The sequence below is a fragment of the Ranitomeya imitator genome, chromosome 6, assembly GCF_032444005.1.
Source record: "Ranitomeya imitator isolate aRanImi1 chromosome 6, aRanImi1.pri, whole genome shotgun sequence".
Taxonomy (NCBI): Eukaryota; Metazoa; Chordata; class Amphibia; order Anura; family Dendrobatidae; genus Ranitomeya; species Ranitomeya imitator.
In genome coordinates this window covers 398,424,810-398,440,203 of record NC_091287.1, presented here as the reverse complement: position 1 = coordinate 398,440,203, position 15,394 = coordinate 398,424,810, and the positions used below count along the sequence as shown (strand labels likewise).

Here is a 15,394-nt window from a genome sequence, read left to right as displayed (position 1 = left end):
CCAGCACTTTATTTTGTCGCTGGATCTCCCGCTGACATCGCTGAATCGGCGTGTGTGACACCGATCCAGCGATGTCTTCACTGGTAACCAGGGTAAACATCGGGTAACTAAGCGCAGGGCCGCGCTTAGTAACCCGATGTTTACCCTGGTTACCGTTGTAAATGTAAAAAAACAAACACTACATACTTACATTCCCGGTGTCTGGTCATGTCCCTCGCCTTCAGCTTCCTGCACTGACTGGTGAGCGCCAGCCAGCCGTAAAGCACAGTCAGTGCGGGAAGCTGAAGGCGAGGGACATGACCAGACACCGGGAATGTAAGTATGTAGTGTTTGTTTTTTTACATTTACAACGGTAACCAGGGTAAACATCGGGTTACTAAGCGCGGCCCTGCGCTTAGTAACCCAATGTTTACCCTGGTTACCCGGGGACTTCGGGATCGTTGGTCGCTGGACAGCTGTCTGTGTGACAGCTCTCCAGCGACCAAACAGCGACGCTGCAGCGATCGACATCGTTGTCGGTATCGCTGCAGCGTCGCTTAGTGTGAAGGTACCTTAAGTGACAATTGTTTTTCTTCAAGAAAAATACAGCAAAACGTTGAAATTGTGGTGAACGATGCAGTCTACATTGAAAGAATAAAGAAGAATGGATGGCCCATATAGTTGGTTTCAGTCTCGAGTTTCTTAGGTCATATAGTAAGTGATACCTGCTTACATACCCAAAAGTACACCAATTGTGTTATTGCTTGGTATTTTCCCAATCCATATTTGGCTGTAGACATATTTTTTTAAATAGAAAAAACTTTTATTAAACCACCATTCCTGCCCACACAACAATAAAGAGAACCAGTTTTATTGTGTTAAGCTGGCTACACCATGGAATAGTGGCTGCAGAGATGAATAACATTTAGTTTTTCTTATAATTTGTCATCTTTGTTGTGCAGACATTAGCTTGTTATAAATTATGATAACTCCAGGGCAGGGCTTGTCTCTGGGATTTGTCTCTGGGAATATGTGTTTTTTCCCCTGCATGATGTTGCCCAATCAAAAACAGGCAGAAAAAAAGAACACACCCCTAAAGAAGCTTGAACAAGCTTTCTCCTAAGAGATATGTAATGATCTATGTAGCTACTGTGTGGCATACAGCATTGCCAACTGTGATTACTAACACTAAGGGTGCTTTCACATTGCGTTGTCACACGCTTGCAGGCCCCGTGGCTTATGTACGAACCCCCTGAAAGATGGGATTCGGGTGTATCTGCCTATGTGGCCATGGACTATAATGGTGCAGAGTGAATGTGTGCCCTGTAGTGCATAATTTTCAGGCGTATACACTTATTGGAGACACACACCCAGACGCAGAACTACACATCTGATTGTCAATCTCCAGTAGGCATATATGTCCGAAAATTATGCACAACAGAGCTAACATTCACTCTGTCGGCACCATTATAGTCTATGACCCTGTCAGCACATAGGACCCAATTTTGTTGAGAAGTTTGAACGTAAACCCTGATGGGACCAAGAAATGTGACACTCAGAGTTGTTTGCAATCATATAAATCTGCATTATTCCCCTCCCCCCACTGACTGATGTGAGATGAAAAAAGGGGTTTAATGCTGAGTGTAATCACACTCAGATCTGCTCTTTACAGTAGGTGCATAGATTAGTGTTGAGAGCAGGGCCCTGTGTCACTACTTTTCACAGAAGAAAACATGTTTTTCTGACCTTCTGGGGGCATCATCTGTTTCTCCCCCTGCTTATGACGACTGGTCAAGTGTCATGGAGAGAAAAAAATCTCTGCTACTACAAATTTGGATTCATCAGAAATCAAAACCTAAGCTGTACAAAATAATATACTTGCAAGAGATGAGAAATTCAAAAATCAAAACGTTTTATTCGGGAATCATTCCATGATTTGGCCAATCTAGCATGCTAAAGTTCTATTTAAAGGGAACTGTAAGCTGGATCTTTGTTACTAAACTTGTACCACCATCCAACAGTGCCTGTAAATCTCTTGTCAGAGTTGTGCTTATGGCAGTTTGATAAGGAGGAAGAACATGAATTTTCAACATTGCTACGGATCTCAATAGTCATCTGGGCTGTGCTGCAGTAGTCATGCTTGTAATAAAAGTCCCACTTTAATGATGGTCACTTTCCATTAATTGATATCACATGTGTTCACTTTCTCCTTCCTTGTAAAGGCCCCGCTAGATATTAAAGTCAGGCAAACTCACCGACTTTTACAGGACCGGAAAATCATCCAATGTGTATGGGTCCCTCAAGCTCCACTCTGACAGATCATAGGAGGAGGGTGGGAGTGGGTGGATTGGAGGGGAAGAAGGATTGGGCACTTCTGATTTCAACCCCCATTCTTATGTTCTCCCTAAAGATAAGCTAATGCTTTTTTTGCTTGGCAGCAGCTCACTCTCCTCCTCACCACATAAAGCACTCATGCATGGTTGGATCAGCTGATGGTTCATGTGTATGAGGGAGTCAGGAGAGATTGGTGATATGTATGCCAACTTTAGACTGCTGATTTCCACAGAAGCACTGCTAAAATGTATTTATAAGATCTGTTTCATGGTGGTATTATTTTAATAACAAAAAACAATTTAACAGGTTTATTTATTTAATTTGTGATTGTGATTCAGTTATGTCTGTGGGTTTGCAATAGGCAACCTGACATCCAGGAAGATCTGTTCATTCACAAGACCATTTGGCAATTAAGTCAAGTAAGTAATGCTAAGTTTTATAATGCTATAATGGTTTTTTTTTTCACCACAATATAAATTACCGGGTTAGTATTGTACAGGATGACATGCCATCTGCTTAATGGAGGAGCAATAGGAGTGACAGCAGAAATTCTTGAGATGACAAAAGAAATAGTGATTGAGCCAGTTACCATAGATGAGCCACTTATGGTGAAAGTCACCACCTGGAAGCCTGAAAAATAAAATTGGGTCAAGTGTCTTTTCACAAGGCAGCATTTCTCGATGTGTGATGGAGTATAAAGGCCTTCTTCTGAAGAGCAGTTTTTGCATCCATCCTGGTTAGGAAGTTCATTCAGCATGGTTTCTTTGAACAAGTATGACATGTATCTCTTGGTATCATTCCTCTTGCATAGATGATCGACAATGTTCACAACTCTCTACATGAACCAAGGCACTAAGGATAAGAAAGTGTTCTTCATGGATGTATGAGGATCAGAAGTCTGCAAATATTCTTCAACATGTATCAGGAGGAGGCATACTGATACCCAAACCATTCCAACAGTTATCAAGCCAAAGCCAAGGCACACCAAGAATCTTGCCTGACAGAACCGCCAACTTCAGATGAGGATCCTAAACTGACAGCTGAGTACAGCCCATCCTGCCCTGTGTATTTTAGTGCATTGTTATCTGGGCTGGTGCTCCCACTTTGCTGAGAAGACATCAACAATGACCCAACCTTGAAAAGAAAATGAAAGATATTAAAAACTAAACATAAGTGAATCATAGGAGCATGACCGGTAACATTACTAATACCATTCAAAAGCTGTGATATGTACCTGATTTTATCTTAACAGTCAAGTAGGATACACAGGGTAATAAGGAATTTGCCACTTATTTTTGACTGACTGGGGCTCCTCTGATCAACATTAATAGTTAGGAAAGGTACACAAGACCGATGTCATCCAAGTGCGGTTTGATTTTTTTTTACATACATTTGCATTGCCGATTTTGATCCGACACTCAGATCAAAATCGGAAACACAGCCAGAGAGGATATCATTGATACGAGTTCTATCTGTGAAAATCACAGTTAGTACTGGTTCGAGAAAATTGGTCATGCACTCAAGCCCTTAGAAAGAGCAATTCTAGTAAGTTTTAGAAGTCCATTTTATTAGAAGATGGAACAGCTAGAAATGGCTGAAGACAGGAACAATACACCAGCCAGAGAGATTGTGTGTGTGGTATGTATGCGTGTCTTACTATGCAAATTTATTTTAGTGCGTGCCATATTAATCCACACAGTATGTTAGAACCTGGTGTAGCTAATACTCTGTCAACATCTCAGAGTGGTAGGCTGCAACATTAGCATACAGTGGGACTTGTTGCCTGTATACAAAACCCCTCTATTGCTAGGCTCCTCCACCACTAGACCCCCTCTAGTATGGACTGGACAATTTTCTACCCCTTGTGACCAGTCAGCTGTCAGGAACTTCAACCTAGAACAATATTACCTACAGCATGTGTAGAACTGAAATCAAACGACAAAGCAGCTCTAGGCCATTACCACTCCACAAACTTACATCTTGGCCCTGGCTGTGCTGTGTCATGAGGAGCCCCTAAAACAGTAAACAATAACCCCCTACCACAGCAATAGAGACACTGTTTTCTTTACTGCCGTACAGTCTTTGGGGGGCACTTAGCATCACAGCAGACTCATTAGAGGTAACAGCAGATTAGTACTAGAGACGTTGGGGACCTGCTTAAAGTAAGTGAAACTAAGGCCTCTTTCACACTTCCATCTTTCTCTTTCCATCACAGTGCCTCGTTTTGTGAAAAAAACTGATCCAGCAAATATTTCTGCTTGATCCGTTTTTTTTTATCATAGACTTGCATTAGCGACGGATTGTGACGGATGGCCTTCCATTTCATCCGTCGTGCGCTGGATCCATCGTAAAATTGCTGTCCGTCGGGTGGAGACAACGCACATAGAAACGTTTTTTGTGTGCGTCGGAAAATCGCTCAGCGACGGATCCTGGGCTGTCCATCGTTGGCTATAAAGGAAGCCTATGGACGCAGGATCCATCGCTGACTGTCAAATGCAGGAATCCAGCGACGAATGCAGTCTTTTGCAACTGAGCATGCGCAAGACCGCTACGTCATCACAGGTCATTGTCTCGCAAGGTATTACTGGGAACGTGTGCTGCCGGCAGCATCGCGAGCATCAGGAAGGCTGCGGGGGCCACGGGAAGGCTGCGGGGGATGCCGGAAGGTAATAATATCACAATTTTTAATTTTTTTTATTATTTTTAACATGGGTTGTGTTGTGCATGCGTTTTCACAGCGGAAAAACGCAGCGAAGACGCATACACAACGTGCACATAGCCTTGACCGGTCCGTCAAAAAAAACGGACCCAGTGCATTCATTTATTACAATCTGCACAGGATCCATGTTTTCAACATAACGGATTGTAAAAAACGGAAGTGTGAAAGAGGCCTTAGATGTGGAGGTTGTAAGCTTTGCAGTTGAGTAGTTAGAAGTCATAATGGGGTCTGTGCAAGATAGAGAAGATAGTGAACTTTGACAGTTCCAATAGAAAAAGACGTCATCGGTGAGTCCCTCTGTATAATTATTTGTTCAGCCTTTGACTCTGCCTTTGATCATTCCCTGCAGACCGCCTGAGTGGCCTGACCACCATATTATCACAGAATTTAGTCTCAGTACTGTATATTTTTAATATTCAAAGACAATAGTGTTAAGGGGGAGAATACTTTCACAGGTCACTGTATGTTTCGCTAAAGAGTGAAATTCCCTGGGACCTTGGCCTACCAGTCCATAGCTTACTTCTCACAATGGAAAACGGTACCACCTTAAAATACCACTCAAAATACTATTAGCAACTATAGAAGATGATACACTGAATATAAACATGTACATGTCAGTGTTTGGTTGTCTAGTATAAAAATCACTCTCCCAATCCAGCGATATAAGTAGCATTCTCACCCATCAACAATTTGTTCATACATCATGAGCTTGATATACAGTGTGTGTATATATATATACAAACTGTCATTGTTATACATGTGCTTTGGTAAGCTTCATGCTTAGTAATTAGAAAAGCTGTCCTTGTTTATATTGTTTCTATGAGAATCCGATATATAAAAAAAAAAAAAGAACAACAGATACTATATAGTAATGAAATATTTATATTCACAAACATTTGACATTTATTTTAAGGCATGTAAAGCGATAGCATATATTCTATCGACTGAAGAACATGGACTTTAATCTACAATAGAATGAAATAATAGTGCACCTTGGTGATATTTGCATTATAAGGACACTAGAGGTGTAATATAATGGTGTAAATGTGTCATAAAATATGGCAATAAAGCATAAGCCATTTTTAACAAACACATTAAGGCAACTTTATCGATATTTGTATGCCACTTAGGTAAGAAACAGCGACAAATGTTTTTTTCTAGCCTATGGCAAATTCATCAATAGGTTGTACACCCTGTTTATGAATCTGAAGCATGCAGGACTTTAGGGTGGCACACTACTTATATATATGGGGCATCAGTATAATAAGTTGTCTTAATGTGCTGGTATTTATCTGTAGGGTTTAGAATGCGACCTATAATCTACATGTTTTTCTCTAGAAGAAAGATAGTTTCTAGGTTGCTTAACAAAAACTGTTACTTTTAGTGAAAAGATTCCAAACTCCAAACAAAAGATAGATATGTGTTTTTCTTCTCTGAGGAGTTCACAGAGCCAGACAAATCAGGCGCTCTCTGGTAGGAATTCCATGCAGCTATACTTAAGCTGTCATTGTAAATTATGGCATCAAGATTTGCAAGAAGGATCTAATAACTATGGAATTACAGTCATCGGCCAATAATATGAAGTGTTATAATGCCATTTATAGGTCATAGATTGTGTTCTGTCAACAGATTTCAAACTGCAAACTGCATACAGCATTGAATAGATCTGCTAGACCTGATGAGCATGGTGTACTTTCTTTGAAAGCCAAGTAAGAATAGCTGTGTAATCCTTTAAAATGTGCTCACACCTGATATTGTCATAAGTATTTTATGTGACTCCTATAATGCTTAATTTAATATTAAAATTATGCAGACGCGAATTTTAAAAGTAAGTACAACAGCCTCATCAGAGCCAAGAGATTGATTTGATAATTGGTGAAGCTTGTATTATAATATCTGGTGACTTGAAAATCGAATATTACAGATATAACTACAGGGTTTAGTAGAAAATGTCAGAATTATTACACGTTTTGACACGTCACAGGTGGACAGCATTTTATTAGAGACGGGTTCCTCTTCATGGGAACCTGTCACTCCCAAAATGCAAATTAAATTAATTAAATAGTTGTATAGGTGACTTTTCCCATATCCAGTATATTTTATTTTAAAAGCCGTGCATATTTCATCGCTTAACTAGTTTTAAAACTTGTTTTATTCCAAGTGCAAGTGAGGGGAGTTTGGTGTACCTTTGGTGTAGCCAAAAGCTCATTGCTCCCCACAATTTCCATGCTGAGCAGTTCCTTGATTTTGATTGACAGTCTTTATTTGAGCCCTAACCGCAGCATTGCGCATGTGTACCAGCTGTGCGTACAGTGCAAAGGCAGGGCCTCCCTTTCATCATTGCCTCCTGGCAGTGACCACCCGAGGAAAAGAGCGGCTTCCGAGAGGAGAGGATTGGTAACGAGAATCTCAATGTCTGATGTATACCTATTCTGATATGCACTGAAGATAAGAGGAATATGTAGGTGATCCCACAAGGGCGAGGGTATTATGAAGGGAGTGGAAGCAGGGGGAGTTGTGACATCACCTATTGTAAAAAGATGGCTCTTGTGTCATCTACTGTGTATAGAAGAGTTAATATTCATGGTAATCCTGTCTGTTATGATAATGAGATTGCTGAAAAGTCTTCTGTGGGGTTCAGCGTGGGTGCATCTTACTGTGCTGGTGGCTGTGGGACCATCATACAGTATAAGGGTAATAAGGGGGTATCATACTATGTATGGCATGTAATGTTGGGACACCATATGACATATGGGGGAATTGTAAAGAACTCATGTTGTGAAGGATGAGGGGATTGCTGTTCAGACATAATATTGTAAGGGGTCAGTATTGGGGCATCATACTGTTGGGGCTTGCTGTGAGGTTGGTATATTGTGGATGTGAGCGTTATTGTGGAGTACCGTAAATTGTGTGAGGAAATTGACTGTGGGGTATCAAATTATGTGGAAAGGGGTTATTTCCCTGTGGGAGGCAAAATCCTCTTCCTTGTGTTTAAAAGCTGTGATATATACTTAACTGTGTCTATGGATATATATACTAATGCCGCCTACTCTGAATATTTTTGTTGGGGGGTTGAGGTCCAATATGGACTCTTGATACTGAACTGTTTGCTTTTTCTGTGCTGGTTATCTGATAAAAAAGATCACCGAGATAAAGTAATAATAGTGTCAACCAGCCATGGAGTCATGGAGCCAGAGAATATATTACGCTTTGTTAACTACCATGCTGCAACAATAAGCAGTACAATGTATAGGGGGTGTCTGACAGGTTTAACACTATAGGCATTACTATGAACCTGGATCAGTTATAATGTTAATATGCCCTTCAGAGGAGAGCTGGCACGTCTTCACTTCTCAGTGACCTAAATAAAGTAATCAAGAATAGAAGTAAAAATCTTAATATTGATGATGATAATGATTGTAATGATCATCTCCTGCTGTTCTAGCCTCAGGACTAACAGGAGAATCTATATTTTTGCCTTTTATAGTGAAACGTCATTGTGTGCAGGGTTTGGGTGTGTAGATAAAATATCTATGGTATGAAGATGAAGTTGCTGACGCCACTTTCTAGTGAACAGATCTAAGCCAGAGTCTTTCAGTACTGGGAACCGTTTTGCAATAAATCCATTTAGTGCCCTAAACACTGAATTCTTTCAGCATTCCTTTACTTTTACTGAGCTCTTTTATATATATGGCTATAATCCAAATAGTTCTTATTTAAATTGATATACTATGAGGCTTGCAAAATATAATAAAAAATATCATATTTAAAGGGGTTTTATGGTTTTGGAAAACACCCATCCATACTCATACTACATTTTGCTAAAAAAAAACAAGCTTTTCTCTTCCTCCTGGGGAGCACCGCTAAGTCTCCACCACTGTCCCCATTTTCTGTTATTGTCAGCAGCACTGATGTCATACTGACAGCACTGCAGCAAATCAGTGAGCTCAACAGTTCTGAACAGGCAAACCCACTGTGCAAAGCTATCGGCTGCAGCGCTGTAGACAATGACAGACTGCGGCGGAGACAGAGCAATGGCCTCGGGAAGCAGTTTGGGGGTTTTTAAATGCAGCCGGGGGAGAAAGAGTTTACAAAACTGTAAAACCCCATTAACCCCATTATAACTAACAAATATATTGATTAAAAAAAAATCTAATGCTGCAAAAGTAGTTTTTTTTTCTAATCGTCTGCTTAAAATATTCCTTATATTCTGAAGAAAATTGCAAACTTTTTGGATTTCCCAATGGTAGGGTTCCCAATACTGTAATGGTTGGGGTCGTTGTAAGATATATGGCTCCTACTGTGTGATCCACATTGCTGATGACTACATAGGAAGAGTATAGATAGCTACACCTACAGAAAAATGCTTACTTTCAGTTGCCAGTAAAGATTTCCCAGAATGTTTAACTCAGTTCTACCCTATCTATTTTCAAGACCGATTACGTATATTTACGTCATCGACGTGTCCCTGCTTTTGATGATGAGCACACATCTTTCCCAGCACTTGATGGCTTTCCCTGCACTTGATGGATTTAATCAGCTATCAAGTGCCTCTGGATCTCGGATCTACCCACTGCTGTTAACCAGATAAATGTCACTGTCAATCACTAACAGTGGAATTTAAGAAGCGCATACAGGAAGGGCATCATTGATCCAGCCCATTGGCGTGCCTATCACATGATCGCAGTTGTCATGACAGCCAGGGGTCAACTGAAGACCACCGGGCCTGTCATTACGATACTCCTTTCTCCTTTGAATGCCGGTTTGTGGCCAGTGTTCATAGGAGATTGTGATTTTTGCAATACATAGCAGGGCTGGAGCACTGCTATGTATATCGCAAGCGATCCGACGATCACAGCGTCAAGTCTCCTAAAGGGACTAATACATTAAAAAATAGAAAAAAGTTATAAAAAAAAGAAAGAAAAAACACAAAAATTCAAATCACCTCCCTTTTGCCCAGCCCGGTTTATCAAAATATAAAATAAATTAGTCCAATGGGTAACCGCATAATAAGAATAAAAAATCAGAATTACATTTTTTGGTCACCACAGCTTCGCAATAAAATGCAATTAAAGACAATCAAAACATCATATCTAGACCAAAATGGTATCAGCAAAAATCTCAGCTCAGTGTGCAAAAAATAATCCCTCACACAACCCCAGATCTCGAAAAATAAGAATGTTATATGTCTTGGAAAATGGTGACAAAAGTGATTTTTTTTTTTTTTTTAAATTTCTGAATTTTTTTTCACTATTTAAAAAAAATTAAACTATACATGTTTGGCATCATATTGCCAGGTCATTTTTACCGTATATTGAACATGGTAAATAAAAAAAAAAACATTGTGGAATTTTTTTTTTTCGCAATTTCACCACACTGGATATTTTTTCCTGTTTCCAGTACTCTGCTTGGTAGAATGAATGGTGTCATTCAAAAGCAAAAAAAAAAAAAACTTCATATGGCTGAAAAAATGAAAAAGTTTGGAGGAAGGGGATGAAGGAAAATGGAAAATTGCCCAGGGGATAGGGCGTAAACATACAGGAACCCTGACATAAATGTAGGATGTGTTGCTATTAATGATGGGAGAGTAGCATTGTTGCTCGGCTCTCCCCGAGTATTTTGGAGTCCTCGGAGATTTAAGGTACCGTCACACTAGACGATATCGCTAGCGATCCGTGACGTTGCAGCGTCCTCGCTAGCGATATCGTCCAGTGTGACAGGCAGCAGCGATCAGGCCCCTGCTGTGCTGTCGCTGGTCGGGGAAGAAAGTCCAGAACTTTATTTGGTCGCTGGACTCCCCGTAGACATCGCTGAATCAGCGTGTGTGACACCGATTCAGCGATGTCTTCGCTGGTAACCAGGGTAAACATCGGGTAACTAAGCGCAGGGCCGCGCTTAGTAACCCGATGTTTACCCTGGTTACCATCCTAAAAGTAAAAAAAAACAAACACTACATACTTACCTACAGCCGTCTGTCCTCCAGCGCTGTGCTCTGCTCTCCTCCTGTACTGGCTGTGAGCGTCGGTCAGCCGGAAAGCAGAGCGGTGACGTCACCGCTCTGCTTTCCGGCCGCTGTGCTCACAGTCAGTACAGGAGGAGTGCAGAGCACAGCGCTGGAGGACAGACGGCTGTAGGTAAGTATGTAGTGTTTGTTTTTTTTTTTACTTTTAGGATGGTAACCAGGGTAAACATCGGTTTACTAAGCGCGGCCCTGCGCTTAGTTACCCGATGTTTACCCTGGTTACCGGCATCGTTGGTCGCTGGAGAGCGGTCTGTGTGACAGCTCTCCAGCGACCAAACAGCGACGCTGCAGCGATCCGGATCGTTGTCGGCATCGCTGCAGCGTCGCTAAGTGTGACGGTACCTTTAGTTTTCATCCTCTGAGCTGCATGATTTGCGACTTGTAGACAGGCTGAATGCATGTGGGAATTCCCTAACAAACAGGCAACCCCCACATGTACTCAAGCTCTCCAGCAGTCTCAAATCATGCAGCTGTGGCGACATAAACTAAATCTCTGAGCACACTGAAATACTCGAAGACCACCCGAGCATTCTCGGGGAGACCAGAGCAACGAGGATACTCACTCATCACTAGTTACTATTCCTCTTTAGTAAATTCTGGCTAGGAATATCTCCTTTAAGGGAAATAATGATCCTCTAAGTGAGAGCTTTCACATATCAGTTTTTATGCTACAAGTGCTATTCCATATTTTTGAAAATAGATCACTGATCCATTACAATCAATGTGCCTCATCACATGTTAATGGCCACATGAGGGAAAAAAAACAGATCTATAGTTTACTGTTAAAAGGGTTGCAAATGCTAAGATTTTTTTTTCTTCATACAGTACGATGGATGCAGCAATGATTGTGAAAACCTACACAGACCAAACATGGGTCCAAACACTGAAAAAAAAAACCCAGAAACTGTTATTGACGTATGAGATATAAACCTGTTGTGTGAAACTTGCCTAACAGAAAGGGTTAATATTGATCACAAATATAAAGCCGAATTCCAGCGTGTGGACAACTTCACACTTCTGTGAAAATGTCTGATAAATGCTTGTGGCCAAGATCACAATGTGTCTAACAAGAATGTTAGTTATTGTTTTTAATAAATCCAGAATTAATAAAAAAAAAAATTTGTACGACTTATGTGCAACTATGGACTTCGATGTAAGGTACTGAAATTGACAAGTAATCCTATTTTTATATTGGCTTGGTTATGGCTTCTGATTTTCTTGTGTACATGCTATCAGACATTGAAAGCTAAATGTTTGTGGAGATAACTTCCCCAAGATAAGATAGCGAGAGAGATAAGACACCACTTATATTCTTGTGTTATCATTATGACACTTACCCCAGAAGCTGTGCCCGGATTGTTAGGAGAACCGCTTTTTACACAGTCATCAGAGTTTGTGGATGACGTTGTGGAAGTCGGAGTCATAGGAATTTGGTGGCTACCAGTACCTGCAAATCACGTGAACAAATAGGACTTGGTTTAGATATTACATTAGTATTGTATATAAATATCAGAAAAGCTATAGGAAATTAGAATCTCTGCCATGTCATCACTACATGTATTACAGAAGAAATGAGGACCCCTTAAATTGATTGTCATTTAAAATAACAAAAGCAGATATCAGTCACCATCCCTTGCTCCAGCATCGTCTCTCCACTGATGCTTAGTGTTTTGGCTGCATTGGTGATGTCACAACAACAACTCACATTACCTCTGCAGACAATGACTGTACTCAGCGGTTGGTGCGGTCTACCTCAGCCGAGCTTCTCAGCTCGGTGATTAGCTGCAGCAGTGATATGAGTTGTCAATGAAATGTCACCAAACACTAAGACAGGACCAGCAGCAGTGAGCAGGTTCTGGAGCCAAAGACTGTGAGTAACAATTTTCTTTTGTTGTTGTACATGACAGGCAATGTTAAGAGATACACTTTTCTAAAAGTGGAAAACCCCTTTATATATCTCTATATATATAATTGTCTAAGGCACTTCCTTCTGTTTGTCTGTCTTTCTGTCACAGAAATCCCGCGTCGCTGATTGGTCGCAGCCTCCCTACTTCGTTCCAGTCAGTGCCCAGCACCTGCTCCATACTCCCCTCCAGTCAGCGCTCACAGAAGGTTAATGGCAGCATTAACGGACCACGTTATGCCGCGGGTAACGCACTCCATTAACGCTGCTATTAACCCTGTGTGACCAACTTTTTACTATTGATGCTGCCTATGCAGCATCAATAGTAAAAAAAATCTAATAAAAAAAAAAAACTGCTATTCTCACCTTCCGTTGTCTGCCGATGCGCGCGTCGCTGCCGCCAGCCTCCGTACCCGTTCCGTTCCGAGACCGCTAAGTCATCTGGGTAATTTCACAATGCATCTCTGGGAACGGAAGATGGAGGCAGCCGCGCGTGCATCGGGACAGCTTCGCTGGACGCCGGAGGGTGAGTATATAACTATTTTTTATTTTCATTATTTTTTTTTAACAGGGATATGGTGCCCACACTGCTATATACTATGTGGGCTGTGTTATACACTGCGTGGCTGCTATATACTACGTGGGCAGTGTTATATACTGCGTGGCCACTGTTATATACTGCGTGGCCTGTGTCATATACTGCGTGGCCTGTATTATATACTGCGTGGCCTGTGTTATATACTGCGTGGGCTGTGTTATATACTGTGTGGGCTGTGTTATATACTGCATGCCCTGTGTTATATACTGCGTGGCTGTGTTATATACTGCGTGGGCTGTGCTATATATTACTTAGGCTGTGTTATATACTGTGTGGGCTGTGTTATATTCTGTGTGGGCTGTGTTATATACTGCGTGGGCTGTGTTATATACTGCATGTGCTGTGTTATATACTGCGTGGGCTGTGTTATATACTGCGTTGGCTGTGTTATATACTGCGTGGGCTGTGCTATATATTACGTGGGCTGTGTTATACACTGCATGGGCTGTCATATACTGCGTAGGCTGTGTTATATACTGCATGGCCTGTTATATACTGCGTGGCCTGTGCTATACATTACATGGGCTGTGTTATATACTACTTGGCCTGTGTTATATACTGCGTGGCTGGTATATACTACGTGGCTCCTATAAACTACGTGGCCTGTGCTATATACTATGTGGCTGCTATATACATACATATTCTAGAATATCCAATGCGTTAGAATCGGGCCACCATCTAGTATCAATATAATTATTCTTCAACTATGGTATTCGTCATGCACTATTTCCTACTTCAAATTTCAGGACTTGTGTTGCATCTTCCTATTGGAACCTCCAATGCACATTGTGAACAGAGCCTGAAAGGTTTCACACTAAAGGAAATTTGCCTTCTTCCCCTTCCATTGAACTGGGGGCTCTGAAGTTGGCTGTAAATATTGCCAATAGAAAATGTAGACAGACAACTTTCTCTTGTGGCAGCATCATGTATATATCATAGTGATACATTTAAAGCACCATTGCAGCTTTTTGTTTCAGCACTGGAGTGGTGCTTTAAATGTAAGCACTGTGCCGACGTTCTTATACTCACCCTCAGGTGTCTTCACGCTTTTTCAGCACCACCCACCATCTTGTGACCACAACTTCTGACTGTCCGGGAGTCAGAAGTAATGGTCACCAGCTCTCAATGTAAGTCTATGAAAGCCAAAACAAGGTTCTCAATAGACTCTGATAGACTTGTATTGAGTTGTGTTGCCTCCGGGTCGCTCCATGAAACTCTAGAGCAATCCAGCAGGTCAGAAATTGCCGGAGACTGACGGGAGAGGCGGCGATAAAAGGGGAAGACCGTGACAGGTAAGTATGAGAATGAGGTCAGGGATCTTAGGCCAAAAGCACCAATCCAGCTGTAAAATTTAAAAAAAAATTCTGGGGTGGTGTTTTAAAGAATGGAACGGCCAGCCCTGATGAAGCATATTAACGTATTACTATCAAGCACACTGTACTGTATAGTGACTTTTTCCATTGTGGTTCTACCTTTCTAGCTATGGGGTCCTCATTGTAATAAAGAGTTGTTTTTACACTAAGAATTTTTTTTGTTGTAAAGATAAAAAGATGTACTTCTAGATGTAAAAAGCACAAAACAAAATAAAAGTAATTACTGTAGTTTTCTTATTTTAATAAGTTTGTTTTAAGATATGATCTAAAAAGATTTAATGGATCAGTAAGAGAAATGCAGTGTATTGGCAATGCACACCTTGATGATGTAAAATGACTGATGAAATTCAAAATAGGATAAAAATATAGTAATAGAATCACTGGCGGTGGATACAGGATGAAAAGGCCCCTGTGCAAGAACAATATAAAAGAACCTTTGTAGCCCAACAGCTCCTAAAAATGCAAG

At 41.0% G+C, this 15,394-nt stretch overlaps 1 protein-coding gene across 7 annotated transcripts in view; it reads right to left on the bottom strand.

Moving 5' to 3' along the window:
• Positions 1-317: 317 nt before the first annotated feature.
• Positions 318-15,394, bottom strand: part of GATA6 (GATA binding protein 6) — a 54,504-nt gene continuing 39,427 nt past the window's right edge. For all 7 annotated transcript variants that reach the window (XM_069731186.1, XM_069731181.1, XM_069731187.1 and 4 more), the window contains exons 6-7: positions 12,392-12,501; positions 318-3,447 (exon numbers count right to left, since the gene is read on the bottom strand). In XM_069731186.1, the coding sequence (XP_069587287.1) occupies positions 3,277-3,447; positions 12,392-12,501 (281 nt within the window). In that variant the 3' untranslated portion in view covers positions 318-3,276. The remainder of the gene's footprint in view (positions 3,448-12,391; positions 12,502-15,394) is intronic.